This window comes from Ostrinia nubilalis, chromosome 11 (assembly GCF_963855985.1).
Source record: "Ostrinia nubilalis chromosome 11, ilOstNubi1.1, whole genome shotgun sequence".
Classification (NCBI taxonomy): domain Eukaryota; kingdom Metazoa; phylum Arthropoda; class Insecta; order Lepidoptera; family Crambidae; genus Ostrinia; species Ostrinia nubilalis.
The window spans coordinates 8,463,052-8,484,832 of NC_087098.1; the positions used below are offsets into that span (position 1 = coordinate 8,463,052).

Sequence of the window (21,781 nt, forward strand, 5' to 3'; positions counted from 1 at the left end):
ATTTAATCTTAGCCTAGATGCTGGGTATGACTCCCCCGCCCCCCTCCTCTCCCCAGGTCATAAGCTGGGCATGACTTCCCCCTCGGCCAGAAGTTGGGTATGATTTACCCCCCCCCTCCCCCCAGGCCCGAAACTGGGTATGACTTGACCCCTCCTCCTCCCCCCAGGCCTTATGGCCTGGCCATAAGCTGGGTATGACTCCCCCTCGGCCAGAAGCTGGGTATTACATACCCCCCCCCCCCCAGGCCAGAAACTGGGTATGACTTGACCCCCCCCCCAGGCCAGAAACTGGGTATTAGCATCATATTATGTATTATTATGTTCAATACAAACAATCATTAAGTTACACTCACCCCAACCGCGTCTCCGCATTGCATCGAATCCTATGAAAATGTGGTTTTTGGACATAGCGATACTTATTTTTCACAATTTTTATTTTTAAAAATTACTGGTCGATAGGTTACTTTATTTTGATGAATAAATGTTATAAAAAGTTTTTTTCTAAAACTGATAGTTTAGCTGGAAAAAAATATTTTCCATGCCAATAGTACGCCGGCTGCGCTCGATTCGGATATAATGACGTCACGCGGCCCTGCGTACGTTGACTTTTAGCGGCAAAAACGGCCTATGTTTATTACTTAATATCTTCGTAAGTAATGGTCCGATTTGGATAATTCAAAAAGATATATCTTTCTTATGTCTTAAAGATTAACGTAGATACTAGTTTTATTGAATTTTCTACAACAGTACTGATCCTCATTATATAGCATTTACCACAGATATGGATAGATGCAGCACTAGTGTCAAAAATTGTATGAAGCCGAGCGTGCCACTTTTTAAACGTCATTAGTGTCATTTTAGCGAATTTTAGTGATTGCCGCAACGTAAAAGTAATCGTATCATCGTACCACATTCGCAAAGTCATCGAAAGATATCGTGTGACTTGATTCGAAAATTAATTAATTCCGATAAAACTGATATTTTATTAAATTTATAGCTAGTCTGACTGTGGATTAAAGTAATTTTGTAGCGGTAGACGTTATTCTACATTATTAATTTGCAAATAATATTTTTGTTGTGCCTAATGTTTACGAAAGTAATGATCGTTATTCCATTATGTTAAATAGTACTACTAGTTATTCATACTTAATTCCATACTTTTTTAAATATCCTAGTAAGTACCTGACCTAGTTTCATAAAATAAGGACTATTTACTCAAGCTTTTTATTTTTAATAAATGTAAAAATGTGTATTTTTGCCAATACGTTTTGTTTCATAAAGCTAAGTCAGGTACCTAGTTTTGAAGATATTTCTAAACGACAAAATCCAGTGCCGTCGTATACATAAACGTATACCTACTACTGCCATCACTGACCTAACTTCTTGATTTATTTGTTATTTCTGCTGTTAATTACAATTCTCAATCCGTAAATAATTTCTTCTTTCTACCGTGTTTGTAGTACGAGGACAGTAGTACAAACTTTGTACTACTGTCCTCGTAAAATCATCGTAACCGATTCTTGTAATCGGATTACAAGAACATCACTCGACCATGTATGTCCATTTGGACATATCGGAATGACACGCTTTGACGAGCAACTTGCTGTATCTACTCTAATCCATATCTGTGGCATTTACGATCCTTAGACTTGTCATCATTATCTTAGTAAATCGAATCATTTCGAATGAATGTGAATATAGTATTACATCCACAGATATGGATTACATCCCTTCAACTGTCATTAGTGTCAGTTATCAGTAATCATCAATCAGTTGGTCGAAGTCGGTCATACGCGTTCGTAATTTTGTTTTAATTGGTTTACAAAAAGTAAGCGGTAAATAATGTTTCTGTATATACTTTCTATATTTCTTACAGTCACGAGTCTCGTGGCTTATGTTTTATATCATTCATTGGACAAAAAAATCGTGTACAAAAGTTTGCGAAACAAGCATGTCGTTATCACCGGCGGTTCCAGCGGTATTGGGAAGGCGGCAGCGATAGAAGCAGCCAGGTTAGGAGCCAATGTAACGATTATAGGCCGCGATGTTGGCAAACTGTGTGCGGCTGTTACTGAAATTCTTGAAAATTGTGCTGATAAGAAAGAGCAGAAGGTGGTCTATTCAGCCATAGATGTTACATCTAACTATGATGATATACAGAAACATTTTACAGCTATCGAAGCAGAAATGGGCCCTATATTCATGCTTGTTAATTGTGCTGGCACTTGTATTTGTGGTCAGTTTGACCAGATGAAGGTGGAGGATATAAAGATGATGATTGATCTGAATTATTTTGGCTCTGCATATCCCACGAGATATGTGCTCCCAGGCATGAAGGAACGAAATGAGGGTCTTATAGTGTTTGTGTCTTCTGAAGCTGCATTTATTGGTTTGTATACTTACATACATTTGATAAAAAACTTTTTTTGGGTTGTACATTCAGCATCAAATAGTTTGTGACACCCAAAGTGGCCAAAAAACCTTATTCCAAAAAGTGTAACAAACTATTTGACACTGAATGTACCTATATTATGTTAATTACTTTATCCTGTGCCTCCCAAAATCATGTCTTAATAAGTTTGCAATATTTTAAAAGCATTGCAAATAATTTGTATTATGTATTTCAGGTATATATGGCTACACAGCGTACAGTGCTGGCAAATGGGCAGTCCGAGGTCTAGCAGAAGCACTAAACATGGAACTTGTTGGTACAAATGTTCGCTTAACTCTGGTGTTCCCTCCAGACACTGATACACCTGGCTTCGCAAATGAGGAGCTTTCTAAACCTATAGAGACTAAACTCATTTCTGGCTCTGGAGGTCTGCATTCTCCTGAAGAAATTGGGAAAAAATTGATTCAAGATGCAATGGTGAGAATCATGTTTTTTGTTAATTGTTTATCAGCAGTAATAACTTCTGTTTTGTCCTTGCCTTAGTACTTTTATAATAGGTTAAAATTGAGACACCGTAATGTAAAATTTTATTGATTCAAGTAAATTAGGGTTAAGAAAACTTTCTTTTTCAAACTGCTTATTAGTTTAGTTTTATTTAACATCATTATTATCTCAAAGTAAAAATTTTGAAAATATCTGCTGTATGCTAAATGTAAATACCTAATTAAAATTCAAACTGACTAATGTTACAAAAAAACTTATGAATATTCTATAGATACACAATAGCACTGGAGCACAGCTCATGACATTGATTGATTTTCTTTTTGTTCTTCTAATTAAGATTTTTATTTTTCACCTGCTATGATGTAATGGCCTTTGCAATTTTAAATCTAATTTTATTTTATTTTATTTACAGGCTGGAAAAACATACTCTGTTATTGGCTTCTCTGGAAAAGTGCTGGCATTGTTAAATGGTGGATTAGTTGAGAGCACTTCTCAGGTTTTATTGCAAATATTTAGTATGGGCCTTTTACGGGCTATTGCTGTGAGTATTATTTTATCTTTCCACAAAATTGTCAAGGATGGTCTAAAAGAAAAGGCACAAAAAGAAACGCAGAAAAGTAAATAAAACAAACAACACAGCATCATCCTTGAAATGTTTTTAAAATTAAAGTATTATAAACAGAAATTATTGTAATGAAATTAAAAAGCATTTTCTTATTAGTAGATCATTTGTTTTGTCATCTGTAGTATGATTTGGAGAGAGATTACTTTCATGATTATTGCTATAATAAAGTACAGTTTTAGAGTTTTTTATGATTACCTACCTATAATTAGTTTATAAATGCGTCATTCGACTTCAAAGCCTAGTTGTTTATGTTTTTATTGTTGGTTTAATATTGTGTACACTGGTCAATATGTTATTTATAAGTATCTTAGTTTTTGTATTAAATTGTATCAGTTTTTTTGTTTACTGTTTTAGTTGATGGGATAAAATTAATTTAACATTGTGGTTATAATTTACCCGAGCATTTAAATTTAGTATTAATAAATAAATTACATGTTCAACTTAATTCCGAGATATAATAATTTATTTTTAGTTAAATTAAGTTATTTATTCTGAGCTTATTTTCAGTTTAGGGAAATGTACTGTCACAATAACCATTACAAATTATTATTATAATGCTAAGCATTTTAAACTGCATTTTATCCTCTGTAGTTAATATAAATTATTTTTAGCAAGCTGCTCTGGGCACATAATAAGATAATGTTTATTTTTAATAAAAGTTTATATTTGGTGTAATTTATATTGTTATTTATTTATTTAATCATCATGGCGGGCCTTTGCACGTGTTCTGTAGGTATTCGAGCTTGAAGCCTCGTCCGACGTATCCTTCATCTGATCGAAACCAAATTGCTATTGGGCCGGCATTACTGTCTGTGAAAAAAAAAGAATAATAAATTGACTTTTTATGCGGTCGGTTCTCGTAATTTTCATAGTGTTAGCTACCTAAAGTCAGATTATTTCAGGTTTTCAATTTCCAACTATTCACTTTTGTGTGATTTTCATTCCCAAGCCACCAAATAGCTTTTTTGTACAGTAAATAAGTACCCACGACGACCACGACTAGGCCATGTGGCCGTTGTATTGTTGTTAAATACTCTGATGTCTTATTAGTTTGATAAATATTTTTAACTAAACCTGTGACTGGTGCATCTAAGGAGAAGTCCTGTAGAACAGCGCCGTCGTTCAGGCGATCGCCACAAAGCCGCGTCGCTGATATCAGCAGCCAATCACTCGGACAGTTGAAGATTTCCACCCCTGCTTGCCCGTGCGGGATCACGGGCAGACCATCTGGAAGTGGACAGTTAGTCAAGTCAACTTATCTCTCACTCACTCTATTACTTTGGGTAAGCAGCTACGTATTTAAATAAAACCACGCGAAATGCTATATGTATATGTCTGGTGTGTCCCCGAATCTGATATGTTATCTATCTACTTATTTGAGGACAGAATGAAGCGCATGATTACGCTTGTAGAGCGACGTGGTCCTCAACATATCCAAGGTTCGTATTCTAAATGATGTCCACAGCTGGACATAGGCCTCCCCCAAGGATTTTCCACCACGGCCGGTCCTGACTACTGGCTGCCCACATCCAGGTATTTCCCGTATATCCAACCAAGGTATAATAACGTAATTCAAGGAACATTAATATTGCTCTTACCCAAGTCATAGTTGACAATTTGCATGTAATCGACGTTAGTGTAAGTCACGCTGCAGGTTTCGGCGGCGCGACGTATGCACATTGCATAATTTAGATTGTTCTAGAATAGGAACAAAGACAGGAATGTATTCATAATACTTATTGGAATTAATTTTCATTCAATTGAATCTACTCTGCAGCTTTAGGCCCGTTTTCCACCAAGGTGGAGCGGAGAGGAGAAATGTTTTGAATAACCATATTAAGATTTCATTCGTCAATTTCATTCAATCGATTGGTTATTCAAACTTACTGGTTACCTACTTCGTCTTGGTGGAAAGCGGACTTTAAGGCTGCAATGCGGAATACAAAAGGCATACCAAATAACTAGGAGCTCTAGGTATTCCAATTTCTGATCTATCTCTGAAGTTGAACGATTCCAAAAATCCTTGTGGTTCCGTGTAATATTGGAGGCACCCCGTTGGCGCTGTTAATTCGTCAGCTGAACCCAGCTGGGTCACCTTTAAAAATATGGTTTTGATATTTGTGTTGTTAATATGTTTTCAGTAATGCGGTAACTATAGGTAGGTTAAGCGAATTACATACGTCAAGCAAGCCAATTATGCTTATGCAGAATTTCATCATTTCGGCTGCTTAGCGATGACCTCAAATCACGCGCCTGCACACGCCACCGAGTCAGCATATTTCGCCCTACGTGACGTCAAGCCGCCAGCGCCGTTTCCTCGAGCTGCCCAAATTTCGTTCACTTGCGTTCACACTTCGAACCTAGGCACTACTTTTAGTCTTAGTACTTTTTATTGTAATTTTTATTTTATTAATTAAATTAGTTTGAATTAAAATAGTTTTTTTTAGATCCTACGGCTGTAGCTTACGTAATTGGCGCAGTCGGTAGGATACTCGCGGCCGATTCGCGGGAAGGTTTCTAAAATCGAAATTCGGTATCGCGGGTCGCCCGGGCGGCTATCAAGCCCCACGTCGAGTATCCTGAATCTACGAGCGCTGCAGCCACGGGAACACCAGTATCCGGCCATCGATACGACCACTACCAGAGACATGAGATTGTAAGTACACAGAATCTTTCTACTGTTGCTTTCCTTGTGTCCCTTTATCTTTAGTACTTCCTTTTATCCTTAATCATTTTCCGTCCCGGCACCTCGGGTCCCAGCGAGTCTGCGCTATTGCAGTCTCGTCGGCAACTTAATATAGATCGTACTAGAAATATTAATTTGTTAGATTCTTTTAGTGACCTAGATATAGATAACCTATTTAGTAACACGATGCCGTACGATCCTGACACCATTTACAAGGCCTTACGCCCGGTGCCCGATTTCGATGGCAATCCAAATGTATTGACCAGATTTATTAGCATCTGCGATCAAATAGTAGCAACTTATGTGAGCGCAGAGCCAGGCAGCGAACTACCTAACTTATGCCTGCTTAACGGAATATTAAATAAAATCACAGGTTCAGCCGCAACTATAATAAACTCAAATGGCATACCTGATAATTGGCTAGCTATTCGCGCTACGCTTATTAATAATTTTGCAGACCAGAGAGACGAGACCGCTCTCTATAACGACCTCTCTTTGGCCACACAAGGCAATCGATCCCCTCAGGAATTTTACGATCACTGTCAGACGTTATTTAGTACAATTATGACCTACATTAGCTTACATGAGTCCGTTCCCACCACCATAGAAGCTAAACGTGTACTTTATCGTAAACTTACCTTGCAAGCATTTGTTCGAGGCTTACACGAGCCCCTTGGTTCACATATTAGATGCATGAGACCCAGCAGTTTAGAAAAGGCTTTAGAATTTGTCCAAGAAGAGCTAAATATTATGTACTTGCAACAGCGTAATGACACAGTAGCAAAACCTTCACAGGCCCCTAGACTACAATCTATGCCTGTTCACATTCCAAAGTCTCTAGCGACACCTTTTGTGCCCATACCACAAATGCAGAGGCCACTGCCACCACCACCTCAGCCATTTAGATTCATGCAGCAGCCACCTCACCAAGGTTTCAAACCGAGCCCCATTCAAGCTCACCAGCATCCACAGCCACGTGCTGGCCCCTCTCGAACCCAACAAATGTTTGGTGCTAGGCCACCTAACTATAATCCCCAGAGCAATATGTTCCGCCTTCAGCCCAGGAACCAGCCCATTCATTCTTTCACTCCCAAGCCTATGAGCGGCATCCAACATTTCACACCTAAGCCGTTACCCCCATCTGGAGGTATACGTGGTCATGATTGGCGTATTCATGGCAATCCACCGCCTACAAATTATTTTAAATCACGCGAAATGAATATGAATGAGTGCTATGACACGAGTTCTTATTACAACGACCTTTGTAATTACTATGACTCCGATTACACTGATTATCCACAGTATAGTGACAATGCAGTAGGTTACGTTTGCACAGACTACCCCGAATATGACTACCAAATTGAGACTTTACGTCACTACGAGACTCCCTATGGTCCCGCCAACATTTCTGAAGTCGAAGATCATCAGCCTGAAGATGCCAACCAGGATTTTCAGAAGGCATCGACATCAAAAAAGCCAAAATAGAAATTAATTTACAGACTCAGAGGCAACTGCCTTACATCCAGATTCATAACCCTCCTCTTAAACTCTTAATTGATACTGGCGCTAACCAGTCATTTATGAGCCCTCAAGCTGTTCAGAAATATTATTCTAATATTCCTCTTGATTATGATCCATTCGAGGTAACCAACGTTCATGCCACAACCAGGAATGACTACTCTATTACTTTGCCCTGTTTTCCTGAGTTCAACGAGAACGATAATATTCGATTCTTTGTCTATAACTTCCATGACTACTTCGATGGACTTATAGGACTGGACCTACTGACTAAATGGGAAGCTAAGATCGACTTAAAGGAACGTACATTGACTACTTCATCTATGGTTAATGAAATAAAGATGTATAACTCCCGAAATGTTAATTTATACGAGGATATTGTCCCAGCACATAGCTCAAAATTAGTCAAACTACCTATTAACGCCCCGGACGGCGATGTGTACATTCCAGAACAAATTACATGTAATTGTGTTATATCTGAATGCGTTACTACCGTTGTTAATAGCCGTGCTTTTGTAGAAGTTCAAAATTCTACAGACAATGACGCAATACTATCGCTGGACTTCTTCGTAAACGCAGAAATGTTTAATGTTGAGTGCTCACGCACCGAACAACTATCACGTACGCAAGACGTTATATCGCGGTTGCGCACAGATCATTTAAACGAGGAAGAAAAGGCTAATCTAATAGCACTTTGCTCGCGTTATTCAGATGTTTTTTACATTGAAAACGAGCCATTGACTTTTACCAATAAAGTCAAACATCGTATTAACACCACAGATGAAATCCCGGTTTATTCAAAGAATTATAGGTATCCTTTTATCCATCGCCAAGAAGTTAAAGATCAGATTGAAAAGATGCTCTCTCAAGGTATCATACGTCCATCAGAGTCTGCTTGGAGCTCACCTATCTGGGTGGTCCCTAAAAAGACTGACGCCTCAGGCAAACAAAAATGGCGAATAGTAATTGACTTTCGGAAGTTAAACGAAAAAACTATAGACGACAAATACCCTATTCCTAACATCACCGACGTCTTAGACAAACTTGGCAAGTGTCAGTATTTCACAACTCTTGACTTAGCCAGTGGTTTTCATCAGGTCGAGATGGACCCTCAAGATATTCAGAAAACTGCTTTCAATGTCGAACATGGGCACTTCGAATTTCTTCGTATGCCCATGGGTTTAAAGAATTCTCCATCCACGTTTCAGCGTGTGATGGACAACGTCCTTAAAGGCTTACAAAATGAGATCTGCTTAGTATATCTTGATGATATAATAGTTTTCAGTACCAGTCTCCAGGAAATGATGATAAATCTCGAGAAAGTCTTCCAGAGACTTCGAGAATCCAATTTTAAGATCCAAATGGACAAATCAGAGTTTCTTAAGCTGGAAACAGCCTATCTCGGACATGTCATCAGCAGTGAAGGTGTAAAGCCTAATCCCGACAAGATTTCCTCTATTGAGAAGTATCCCTTGCCTAAGACCCCCAAAGAAATTAAACAGTTTCTTGGACTATTAGGCTACTACAGAAAATTCATCCCTGACTTTGCCAGAATCACGAAACCCATGACTCAGTGCCTGAAAAAGAACAAGAAGGTAATACTTAACGACGAATACATTGACTGCTTTGAAAAATGTAAAAAACTACTTACTAATGACCCTATACTTCAGTACCCTGACTTCACTCGAGAGTTTATACTTACAACTGACGCATCTAACTTCGCAATTGGAGCCATTCTTTCCCAAGGCCCCATAGGAAATGACAAACCAATATCCTATGCATCTCGTACACTCAACGAGAGTGAGATTAACTACAGTACGATTGAGAAGGAGTTGCTTGCCATAGTCTGGGCAACAAAGTATTTCCGACCGTATCTCTTTGGAAGGAAATTTAAGATCTTGACTGACCATAAACCACTCCAGTGGATTATGAGCCTCAAAGAGCCTAACTCTAGACTTACCAGGTGGAGACTTAAACTAAGTGAATACGATTTCACAGTCATTTACAAAAAAGGTAAAAGCAATACCAACGCTGACGCCTTATCTAGAATTGAGATCCACAACGAAGAAATAAGCTCAATAGTAGCTAATCCCTCTGAAATACCACTAACTATTGATAATTCTGCCACCAGTACAGCCCACACAAGTCATGAACATCCCATTCTAGAAGTTCCTATCACTGACGAGCCCATCAATAAATTTCACAGACAATTATTTATGACTATCGTAGGAGATATTAAACGACGACCTGTTGTGACTAAACCGTTTGAAACTCACACTCGTGTAAATGTACAAGTGACAGAATCAGACTTAGAAAATGACGTAGTGAATGCCGTGAAAGAGTACGTTAATCCTAAAGTCAAGACAGCCTTATTAATAAACCCACCTCTGGCTATGTACCAAATCATTCCTATAATCCAAGAAAAGTTCAAGAGCTCTTCAATGAATCTCGTGCTGTGTAAAACAGAATTAGAGAATGTTAAAGAGTACCTTAAACAGCAGGAAATAATCAGGCATTATCATGACGGTAAAACGAATCACAGAGGCATTAATGAATGCTATCTTTCACTTTCTCGTAGATACTATTGGCCAAAAATGAAAGATCATATTACAAAGTTCATTAACGAATGTACTATATGTGGCCAGAGTAAGTACGATCGAAACCCAATAAAACAGCAATTCAATATAGTGCCCCCAGCATCCAAACCATTAGAGATACTACATGCCGATCTTTTCACAGTACAGTCTGAAAAATATATAACTTTCATTGACGTCTTCTCCAAATACGGACAAGCCTATCATCTCAAAGATGGTACTGCAATCAGCATCCTGCAAGCCCTTTTAACTTTCTGTACTCATCATGGCCTTCCTCTGACAATAGTGACTGACAACGGTACCGAATTTACGAACCAACTCTTCGCCGAATTTCTCAGACTCCACAAGATAACACATCATAAGATCTTACCTCATTCTCCGAATGACAACGGCAACATTGAACGTTTCCATTCTACTGTATTAGAGCATTTACGCATCTTAAAATTACAGCGAAAGGACGAGCCTATAGTGAACCTTATGCCCTACGCATTAATCGCATATAATAGTTCGATCCATAGTTTTACTAAGTGCAGACCATACGACATACTTAGAGGACATTTTGACCCACGGGATCCTATTGACATTGACTTGACAGAACGTTTACTTCAACAATATGTTGAAACTCATCGAGAACAAATGAAAGCCGTCTATGACCTAATTAACGAATCTTCATTAGCCAACCGAACAGCCCTCATAGAAAATAGAAACAAATCTAGGGAACCTGAAGCTGAATATGAACCCCAGCAGCAGGTATTCATAAAAAATCCGTTTGCTAGTCGCCAGAAAGTAGCTCCTCGTTACACACAGGACAAAGTCCTTGCTGATCTCCCAATCCACATTTACACGTCGAAGAAACGTGGTCCTGTAGCTAAATCACGGTTAAAACGAACACCCAAGAACGTAAAATTGTTACAGGATACTTCTGTTGCTGTCGGCCCTCCTGGCTCGAGCTCAGGAGATAAAGCTTGACAACCTGGATGATGGACCTGGCCTGTTACCCTTTAAACTCGGACCTACTCGATTAACCACCCATTATCACACCTTTCTACAGTACATAGAACTAGACAAAATTGAAAATCAGATTTCGACCCTCAAAGATCAATTACATGACTATAAAAATAGACTGACAAATGATACATTCATCTTATATGAACTTCAGATAGATTACTTATCTACTAAGATAGACAGAATCCTAGATCATCTTAACTCCCTGGAGCCTAGTAGGACAAAAAGAGGTCTAATAGATGGTTTAGGATCAATCGTTAAGAGTATTACAGGAAACCTGGATTATCAGGACGCCATTAAGTATAACGACGCTCTTAAAATACTTAAAAATAATCAGAACAAGATAGTCGCGGAGTTAAATAATAAGATTAGCTTAAATAATGAGTGGATGTCAGAGCACAGTAATGTAATTAATCAGCTTATAGAAAATCAGAGTAAAATCAATAGCACATTACAGTTAATTTTAGATAAAAATGCATATTACGATAATAGCCTTATTAAATATGGTAAATTTGCACAGTTATTAGCTATTATTTCAGAAAACACAGATGACTTATTAAACGAACTTATTAGAATAGAAAATATCTTAGCTTTTTCACGTACTACAACCACTCATCATTCAATGTTAAGTTTAAGTGTATTTAAGATTATGTTAGAAAGATTACGTGCGATCTATAGCAGTGAGCAAGTAATAAACTTAGAATTAAGAGATTATTATAATATTATAAGATCTGGTTCATATTTTGTTGGGAAGCAAATAGTTATAGTCTTTAGATTTCCCATAGTTTCACCTAGCATATTCGATCTATATAGGTTGTCTGTAGCCCCGAATAAATTCCACCAAGTCCTCATTCCACCCTTTCCTCTCATAGCAACTGATAGAAAAGAGTATGTGTACATTGAGGCTGAATGCCCGAAGTATGAAGGTCAACATCTCTGCGAGGAGAGCCCGCATCAGAAACTTCGCACCGAACCAGACTGCGTTACACAAATCATACTTCATCAGACCATCAGCTCAACATGCAACTTAACAACTGTTCATCTGTCAAGAGAAGCAATGGAACGACTCGACGATAGAAGTTATATCGTAACGTTCCCCAGACCTACTAAAGTTCAACTGCACTGTGGCACCGAAGACTACAATTTGCTGAATGGCAGTTTCCTCGCAACGATACCTATTCATTGCACACTGCGTACTACAGAATTCACGATAGCGAACACCGATGACATCACGCAAGGCCAGCCGCTTAAAATTATGAAGATCACATTCCCAGATGACACCAAGATCGCTTCTTCACACCTCAGTCTTAACTCTATAGACCTGAGAACACTTCATAAGATCCAAGATAAAATCATGGTGCAGCCTCCGTTGGAATTGACGACACCACCTGAAACACTTTACCACACGACTATACCATTCTATATCGTGTTATTCGGTGCAGCCGCACTAACAGTCATCATACTATTTCGTCGCTATAGACCTGGAAAGCGCAACCATGAACAACAGCAAGTTACAATTGAGATGAAACAAGATGACAACCGACGAGATGAAATCTCAGAAGATCACACCTTTTTTTTTTTTTTTTTTAGGTGGTAAAAATGCATTGAGCTGCATACCCGCCGCTGTGGTCAGGCGACGGGTTATGTGGGGCTCTCCCCTCCAGACGGGAGGGGCCTACCCACTAAAAATCCACCAGTGTCCTTCTTTCTGAGCATAGGGGAGTTGCCGGTGTAGCGAACCTTAACCCGAGTTCCACCTATGCTCAGTTAATCCGCTGTGCGGACCCACCTTATTATTACCACAGGACAACTCTAAGCAGGCGCCTATGCGCCTTCCGCCAGTTTATGTACAGCTGTACAATCTTTACAATTTATGTACACAATATATACAGAAATATTCTAAGACTGTACAACTAATTACAAATATTTACAAAGATAGTTTACAAACGACGCCAGCCGAAGGGTGTAAAGGGCCCATCGGCTGGCGCCCACCACGCCTACTCCTTAATAAATTATATATACATAATTTAACCTAACTGACTAGACAAACGACTAGATGTCAGAAACGTCGTGCAAAATCGCGACGCCTCCGACCCAATCTCTTTCGCCGAGCAGGGTCCGCGAGGGGATCCTCCTCTCTGGCTCTCTCGGCTTCCTCCTTTGAGGACATGACCGCCTCGCAGAAGGCCTTCACTGAGTCCCATCCCGTGTCACTACCGACCATAGCTTTGACCACAGCTGGCAGCCTTAAATCACTTCCAATAACTGCACAGAGCTGAGTTCTGTGCTGTGTCCATTCCGGGCAGTCTTCCACAGTATGCTCCGCTGTGTCGACAGCGGCGCCACAGTGGTGACACATAGGGGTCCTCTCGCGGCCGATGCGGTGCAGGAATTTCCCGAAACAACCATGTCCGGTCAACACCTGCACCATCCGGTAGGTGAGGGAGCCCTTTCGTCTTTCAGTCCAGTCTTTAAGGCAGGGCTGAAGGGCAGCAACCGTGCGGTGGCCTGCACTGGGCTCCTCCAGCCACTCAGCCCATTCTTCTATAATAGACTCGCGGGCCTCCTCCCTCCACTTCTCAATTTCGCGGGGTGCTGGGGGGTTCCCACTGCGTTTTGCAGCAGCGGTTCGGTGGTATACATCCGCCAGCACCTTGGCCTCACGCTCCCAGGGGGGAGTACCCGCGAGGGCGCATGCCGCTTCTCTGGAAACTGTGCAGTATGCACGAACTACCCTCTTAGCGACGATCCGCTGCGGCTTTCTGAGCGCTGATACGTTATCCCGGCAAAGGGAGTCTACCCATATTGGGGCGCCGTACAGGGCCATAGATCTCACGACCCCTGCAAACAAGCGGCGGCACCCCATGTGTGGGCCTCCCAAATTGGGCATTACCCGGCATAAAGCGCCGGACACCCTTGTCAGTTTTGGAGACAAAGCCTTAAAATGAGCCTTAAAGTTCCACCGGCTGTCGAGGACCAAACCTAAGTATTTCATGGTCGCCTCGACGCCGATGGAGACGCCACCCACAACCATTGCGGAGCCCACCGGAGGTCTTCTTCGCGGCCCATGAAAGCAAATGGCCTCTGACTTATGCAGGGCTACTGTGAGGCCTAGGCGTCTGATGCGCCTGACTACTTCCGCCACCCCTGCTGTTGCTCGGACGGCTGCTTCCCGGTATGTCTTGTCTTTGGCCATCACAAGTGTATCATCTGCGTAGCAGACGATTTTTACTCCTGGCAGACGGTTTCCTCTTATGGCCCAGTCATAACCGATGTTCCACAGGAGTGGCCCAAGAACCGAGCCCTGTGGCACACCGCATGACACCGGCCTTCTGCCCCATCCGTCGGCCGTCGGAAATACTACCTCCCGGTCTTTGAGGTAGGCTTGAATGATCTTCTGCAAGTATAAAGGGACCCTGTGGTGTTTCAGAGCTTCCTCTATACATGTGTGGGGAAGGCTGTTGAAAGCGTTGGCGATGTCAAGAGAAACCGCCACAACGCTGCCCCCTCTAGCCACCTCTCGCTCAGTAAAATCCTTGACGTCGGCTATGGCATCCAGGGTGGACCGACCACGCCGGAATCCGAACTGGTTTGAGGCCAAGTTCGGCCCAGTTTCTTCCAGGTGCCTGTTCAGACGGGTAGCGATAACGCGCTCGAAGAGCTTCGCCGCCTCGTCTAACAGGACAATTGGCCTATATGCCGATGGTGACTCGGCCGGCCGTCCCTCTTTCTTCAGGAGAACAAGTTTCCCTGTCTTCCACTCCTGTGGGAAGGTTCCGTCTCTTAGACACGTCGAGAGTAGCGCTCGAAATCGTGGCTCAAGGCCGTTTTTAAGGGCAAGCACCCACGCTTTTCCTGGCACTCCATCTGGGCCAGGCGCGGTGTTCTTAGCCTGGAGACGCAGAATAGCCGCACCTAGCTCTCCTTCAGAGACATCTTGTGCTTCACTGGTATCAGCCCCGGTTGAGCTATACCGTACCGGTGGTGTAAAGTCCGGCCTCGGTGGGAAAAGGGCTGTTACAACGGTTCGAAGGAGACCAGGATCCATGCTGGTGGTAATTGGAGGAGCCCACGATCTCAATTTGCTCATAACGAGCTTGTAGGGCCTCCCCCATGGATCCTGATTAAGAGTGGAGAGGAGTTCCTCCCAGGCGGCGTTTTTAGCCGCCCCTATCGCACCCCTTAACTCCTTTTTCGCCTGCTGGTATGCTGCATACAGTGGGACGTCTTGCGCCTCATTCCTACGCTGTCTCCTGCGATGCCGGGAGTATTGGCGCCTGGCCACCACACATGCCTCCCTGAGACGAGCCAGTTCCGGAGACCACCAGTGCACCGCTGTACGAGCCGGCAGCGCCCTTACCCTGGGCATCGCCGAGTCGCACACGTGCGACATGGCCTCGCGGAACCACCCGACCTCGTTATTCGGCTCAGCATTAGATGACAATGGTGACCAGCTCTCGACGAGAGACGCCACCACTAACGCTTCTCTGTCCAAACGTTTAAGCGCCCATCGTGGACCCAATGTGTCCGGGGGACGGCTTGAACTGCTCGGGGCAGCCTGGAGGGGAGAGATGTCGAAACGCACATATCTGTGGTCCGATAAAGTCTCAACCTCCTCCAGCACCTCCCAGTTCTGGACGCGGCACGCCAAGGCGGGAGTTGCAAACGTTACATCTACAACCGATCCACCCTGCATCCGCACGCATGTTTCTATCGTTCCCCTGTTCAGGATGACAAGACCGTGCGACACCAGCCACTCCTCGAGTACCTCACCCCTTGCGTCTGTTATGCGGGAGCCCCACGCAGTTGACTTTGCATTTAGGTCGCCCATCACGATAGTATGATGAGGGTGGCCCCAGCCGGATATTAGTGTTCCTACCTCTGCCAGAAATCTCTCGAACTCCGAGATAGGTCGGTTTGGTGAGAAGTATCCCCCGACAATTACTGTGTCACCCACTAGGACAGCGACGCAACCACGGCCTCTCCGTACCTTTCTAAAAGGTTCGGAATCAGCTGCTGTGTTGGTAATTACAGCTACTTTTTCATCCACATCGCCGGCCCAGTTTTCTCGTTTGTGGACGAAATAGGGTTCGGACACAACGCAGATATGGGTCATCCACTGTGTCAGGCTCTGATATAAAAGGTCTTGAGCTCTGGCACAGTGGTTGACATTCGCCAGTAAGAACTTTCGAGCCATTATTTACTCTCCAGCCATGTCAACCTCCTCTTGCCCCACAGTGGGGTGGGATGGCACTGGCTGGCTATGTGCACTTGCCGCTGCCCTCCTTCCTACCTTCTTTGCCGGTGCCTTGCAGGCTTTGGCACCCACTCGGTGTCCGGCTGGTTTCTCGGTCGCTGCACATATCGAGCAATGAGGCTCGTTAGTGCATGTTACTGCAATATGGCCGAGTTGCCCACACTTGTAGCACTGCCGGCTACGATCAACTTCAGCCGGACACACGGCTTGGACATGCCCTGCTTCCAAGCAACGGAAACACCTAAGATCTCTCGCAGGAAGGAGCCGCACTCTAGCTGCGACCCATCCTACGAGAAGGCGCCCCTCTAACACCTTTTTGGCTGCAACGATTGGGCAGCGAACCCACGCGGCGAAAAGTCCGGTGTGATCGCGACGTGGGGCACCGACTTTGATCTGATCAGTCGGGCAGTCTCCCAATTTAGCTATCGCCGCTGCAACCTCCTCAGCTGTCACCGAGTCGTCCAGCCCCGACACCCTGAGATCGGAGCTCTTGACAGGTCTGGACACCCGCACTTCCTCCTCCTTAAATATTTGCCTGAGCTTATCCGCCAAGGAGTCCGCTTTATCATCGCTTGCAGTACCGGAGACTTCTAATATAGTGGCTCCTGTCAGTGCCTTCCGAAAGCGAACGGCCTCAATGCCCAATTCGGTAATGTCAATTCGCCGTTTCGCCTCCCCGATAACCTTTTCATAAGTTAATCCCTTCTCGTTAGCCCCAGGCTGAACGGATACCACCACTGCAGCGGATTTGGGCGGACGCATCCTGGCCGGTGCGGACGGAGCCATTTTCTTTGGCACCTTGGTAGGTGGTTTTTTCCCCCCGCTGCTATTTATCTTCCCCTTCTTCACTACCGTGCTCCAGCCTTCGCTCATGGAAGCCGGTGCAGGCGGCAGGAGTCGGGGGACGGGTGGGGCAGAGGCTGCTGGAGCCACTTTTGGCGTTTTCCCCTTCCGATTCTTTCTTTTGGAACTGCTCTCCTTTCCCTCTACGACAATAGGGGCAGTTATTTCTTCTCTAGCCGGTAAAGAACGTGGTTCAGGTGGCTGTGCTTTGGATTTCTTAGTTTTGGGAGGTGGCTGTAAGGAGGCCTCCTCTCTCTTCTTCTCGAAAGCCAGGGCCGGGCGAAGCCGAGGCTCAGGGTTTAGACGCGGTTCGAGTCCTTCGACTCGAGCATTGATCCGCGCCGTTGCTACACCTAATATTTTCGCTGCCCACTCCTCCATATTGGAGGGTGATGCCCCGTCGGGGGTGGCGTTATCGTCTGCAGCTGCAGCTGTCGGAGGAGTCGCAGCATTGATTTTGTCTTCTTTGAGTTTGGTAATTTCGCTGCGAAGCTCTGCTAGTTCCCTTTTTAACTGCTCGTTCGCTTTAGTGAGTTTTTCTATTTCCTCACTTTGTGTCCTCTTGTTGAGCGTCTCTACCACCGTGCTGATAGTAGTGGCAGCCTCATTAAAGGTATTTTGAAATGTACCTTTCAGATTTCCGCTATTTTTTGCGCAGTATATGATGGCTTCGGTACTGGCCTGAGCCGCCTCCGTAAGCTCTTTAGCAGTAAGATCTCGGGCGAGCAAGTGCGCCCGTGCTCTCATTTTTTTCAATTTGCTCGTATAAACGACAGCTTGTTCTTCTGCGTCTGCCTGACGAGCTTCCCATTTTCCTTTCTTTCGCTGCTCTTTGGCAGTGGTCTGTTCGGCTCGGGCGCTAGTAGTAGTAACCGGCCTGCCTCGACCTCTTCGGTTGTGTATAGCAGCAGTAGAGATCTTTGGTGAACGCACCGAGCTGTCCGTTGTGCTACCATCGTCGTCCATATACGGAAGCTGACGTTTCCGTGACCAGAAGCGCGGCGAGCGCGGCTCTGCACGCGAAGCGTCAGTAGTGTCAGACCAATTGTCAACATCCAAGCGTTCCAGCGACACGCGTAGTTCGCGGCGTGCTGTCTCTTCCATCGGTCCTGCGCAGGAACCAGACCCAATTGTATTTACAATCTGTTCATTATCTACAGTCGTCATCTCCGCTATATACATATTATTATTTACATTGTCGGCCTCTCCGTCCTCTCTATCTCCAAACGTTATATCTACAAACGCGGTTTCCCGCGGAACAGGCTTGGTCTCCCCGTATACGCGAGACCGACCACCCGAAGGGCGGCCACGGGATTCCCCAGCACAGCTGGGACCCGCCCGGGTACAATATTCATTTACAGCACTGTCCATAATAGCATCTGCTTACGGGCGCAGGTACCCCACCTTTCCTCTCCGGGCGAGGTAGCGGCCGGTGCTACTCCACCGACCATATCGAGCCTATTCAGACCCGATATCGCTCCTCGGCCCCCACCAGTCCTTGGCGTTTGAGGGTTTTAGAGACTTTTCCTTGTCTTGGCCCCGACTTCCGTAGCCGAGGCCCCCGGCCCCCCTCCATTGGGGGGTTACGGGTTGCCCGACAGGCCCGCCGAGTTGACGAAACCTGCCGCGCCGGTGAGGAGTCAGCCGCCCGCGTGACAGAACACGCGGACGTTGCCCGGGATGCACCACGGGGAGGTCCCTCACCATCGCACCCCTCAGAAGATCACACCTATGCCAAGCCGTCTCTACCAGCAATTTTTTCACATAAAATGAGAAAATAATTGCTGATCTGAGGGTGGAGGAATTACATACGTCAAGCAAGCCAATTATGCTTATGCAGAATTTCATCATTTCGGCTGCTTAGCGATGACCTCAAATCACGCGCCTGCACACGCCACCGAGTCAGCATATTTCGCCCTACGTGACGTCAAGCCGCCAGCGCCGTTTCCTCGAGCTGCCCAAATTTCGTTCACTTGCGTTCACACTTCGAACCTAGGCACTACTTTTAGTCTTAGTACTTTTTATTGTAATTTTTATTTTATTAATTAAATTAGTTTGAATTAAAATAGTTTTTTTTAGATCCTACGGCTGTAGCTTACGTAATTAGCGATTAACATTATTATTTACCTTGATCGAATATAATCTGGATTCTGGTGACGCGGTTTGAACAGACAGGTAAATTGGCCCGTCAGTATCTCCAACTTCGATGAATACTGAATTAAAATATTAGTTAAATAAGTATAGCAACGAATAGGATGAGGTAGGACACAACTTATTATAATTTATTTAATGCAAGTTAAAATTGCGCAGAAATGAAAAATATTTTTGAACACGAGGTTACAACGTTACCTGAGACTATTTAAGATGCCTTACCGTGTTGACCGGTGTTGATTCCGCAAAGAATCGGGACATAGCTGTTCGTGTTTTGACCTGATACCACGAATTGGTCTTGCTGACATGTTCCAGCAGTAGGTCCCAGTAACTAAAATACAAATATAAAGTTAAGCTAGTAAAACAAAACAAGCACTCAATTCTCCTCCCCTATAATATAGAGCCTTACTTCAAAAGTAGCAAAGTCCAAACGGATCTGTGTGATGTCATCAGATGCCTTGTTCAGTGTGAATGTACACGATATTCTGTCTGCACTCGGTGTAGGAAACCCTGGGTTTGTGAACCATCCTACTGGCTCTGATGACTTCCCGTCACATGAGAACAGAGCTGTAGGGATACAACAAGAATATCTTATTGGTTTAATTACGCGTAAGTACCCAGATTAATGAAAAGAACAACAGAAGGTTGACTTACTGACGCAGCATGTTCCATACCCATCAGCACAAGTCCCCATAGTAGAACCTCCATTGGATTGACATTCATACTCATGAAGACAAGTCCCTTCCAACCCACTACTGGATATGCAAGTAACATGCTCAAACTCTACCACTTCAAACACCTCCAGAAACTTCGTTCTTGCAGCCTGGTTTCCAGCAAGCTTCTTTGCCTGTCGCGAGGGTACACTAGGACATCTCTTGACAATTTTCTTCTTAGGCTTTATTCTTCTCATAATATTCACAACGTTTATGGTATTGTTGTAATGTATGACTTCCACTGGTCTTCGGGTACTGTTTCCAACAGGACTGTAATATTCGCTGGTCACGTGCAAGTTTGAAGATCCAAACAATTCAGGGCTTCGTATTTGTTTTCTTGTAGAATTTGGCTGCATATTGCGCGGTGCTTCATGATCGTGTTTCAATTTGGATGGCATGTGCCTTGCTTCTTTCGTGAATGAGTCCTTCTCAAAGTCCCGCATTTCTTGTTTGTTGATGATAGTAGCTGAATACCATTTATCACCACGAGTCTGCAGTAACACACATAGCAGGATGGTAGCGTAATATTTGAAGCTATGCATGTTTTGGTCACCGGCAGCGAGTGTCTACTTTGTATGGTGTGTGACAATGTTATAGATGGTGCACTTGAACTGCAGCGCAAACGATGCACTTGGCTGCACCTAGGGGCACTCGGGCAGCATGACGGATGTAATTAAGTGTCTAGAAACCGTTCTGGTTTGTTTTGTCCTACTTTTCTGTTGGCGATACCTTTGATAAATCGGTCGGTGGTGGCTTGGCAACGTTAGTAGAATGTAATATACAACAAAGTAAGTTGATAGGATATAATATTAATAAATGAATTGGTGCAATCGAAACGCATGCCTCCATGTCCTGTGGTTGAGTTCTCCTCGAAATCTTGGGTTCGGTCTCCAGGTTGGGCACAAAAACTGAAATAAACATGTTTTACTGCGTTCATGTCTTATAATGATGATATTGCCTTAATGACTTTAGGCCTATCGATAGTAACTGTATCTACCTAAGCCGTAAGGTAAGAAAAATTATTTCGTCATTTGTCGATATTCCCAGCTAACCGAAATGTATCGACAAGCGGCTAGATATCAAACGAGTTGACGTGTTTAGGTCACAGGCTCAAAACAAGCGAAAAGCTCAGACATTGCAGGCCGCGCCCTGTCTAATAATCCCACACGTGTTGAATGAATGTGGGCTTACATTGCCATGTAATTGAGATCGTGTATGTTAATAGATAGGTTTGTATTTATTGGCAACAGCTCTGAGTTATTTTTCTTTGAAGGAATTTGCTAGAAGTTTCTCCAATGTGTCAATTATGTAAAGTAACTATCCCAGAATCGACCCCAAACCAAACTTACAAGGTAGGTTAGTACCGATTTACATACAGTATGGTTTCTTCTCTACATAGGTTAATATATTCTATTTGGGTGCCCTCTCAGACGCATAACATTTTTCATCATAATTTAGTTTGGCATAACAGTATTTGCATAAAGTTTTTTCGC

General features: G+C 43.5%; 1 protein-coding gene across 2 annotated transcripts; it reads right to left on the reverse strand.

The window, feature by feature from the left end:
* Positions 1-3,520: 3,520 nt before the first annotated feature.
* Positions 3,521-21,224, reverse strand: LOC135076197 (uncharacterized). Of its 2 annotated transcripts, none has more exons than XM_063970676.1 (8): positions 20,230-21,224; positions 19,985-20,142; positions 19,798-19,906; positions 19,552-19,637; positions 5,476-5,616; positions 5,120-5,219; positions 4,596-4,748; positions 3,521-4,331 (listed from the first exon to the last, which is right to left on the reverse strand). In XM_063970676.1, the coding sequence occupies exons 1-8, from the start codon at positions 20,828-20,830 to the stop codon at positions 4,225-4,227; spliced, it is 1,455 nt and encodes a 484-aa protein (XP_063826746.1). In that variant the 5' UTR covers positions 20,831-21,224; the 3' UTR covers positions 3,521-4,224. The 2 variants fall into 2 exon arrangements, with proteins under 2 accessions (XP_063826746.1, XP_063826747.1); XM_063970677.1 differs by having other exon boundaries at positions 4,218-4,327.
* Between the last annotated feature and the right edge of the window lie 557 nt (positions 21,225-21,781).

What these genes read in the sequence shown, in the direction of transcription:
- LOC135076197 (XM_063970676.1), bottom strand. Translation starts at nt 20,830, where the DNA reads ATGCATAGCTTCAAATATTACGCTACCATCCTGCTATGTGTGTTACTG. An exon ending in GTATGGAACATGCTGCGTCA is followed by an intron (nt 20,143 to 20,229) that starts GTAAGTCAACCT and finishes GTATCCCTACAG; the next exon opens with CTCTGTTCTCATGTGACGGG. An exon ending in TGGACTTTGCTACTTTTGAA is followed by an intron (nt 19,907 to 19,984) that starts GTAAGGCTCTAT and finishes TTTGTATTTTAG; the next exon opens with TTACTGGGACCTACTGCTGG.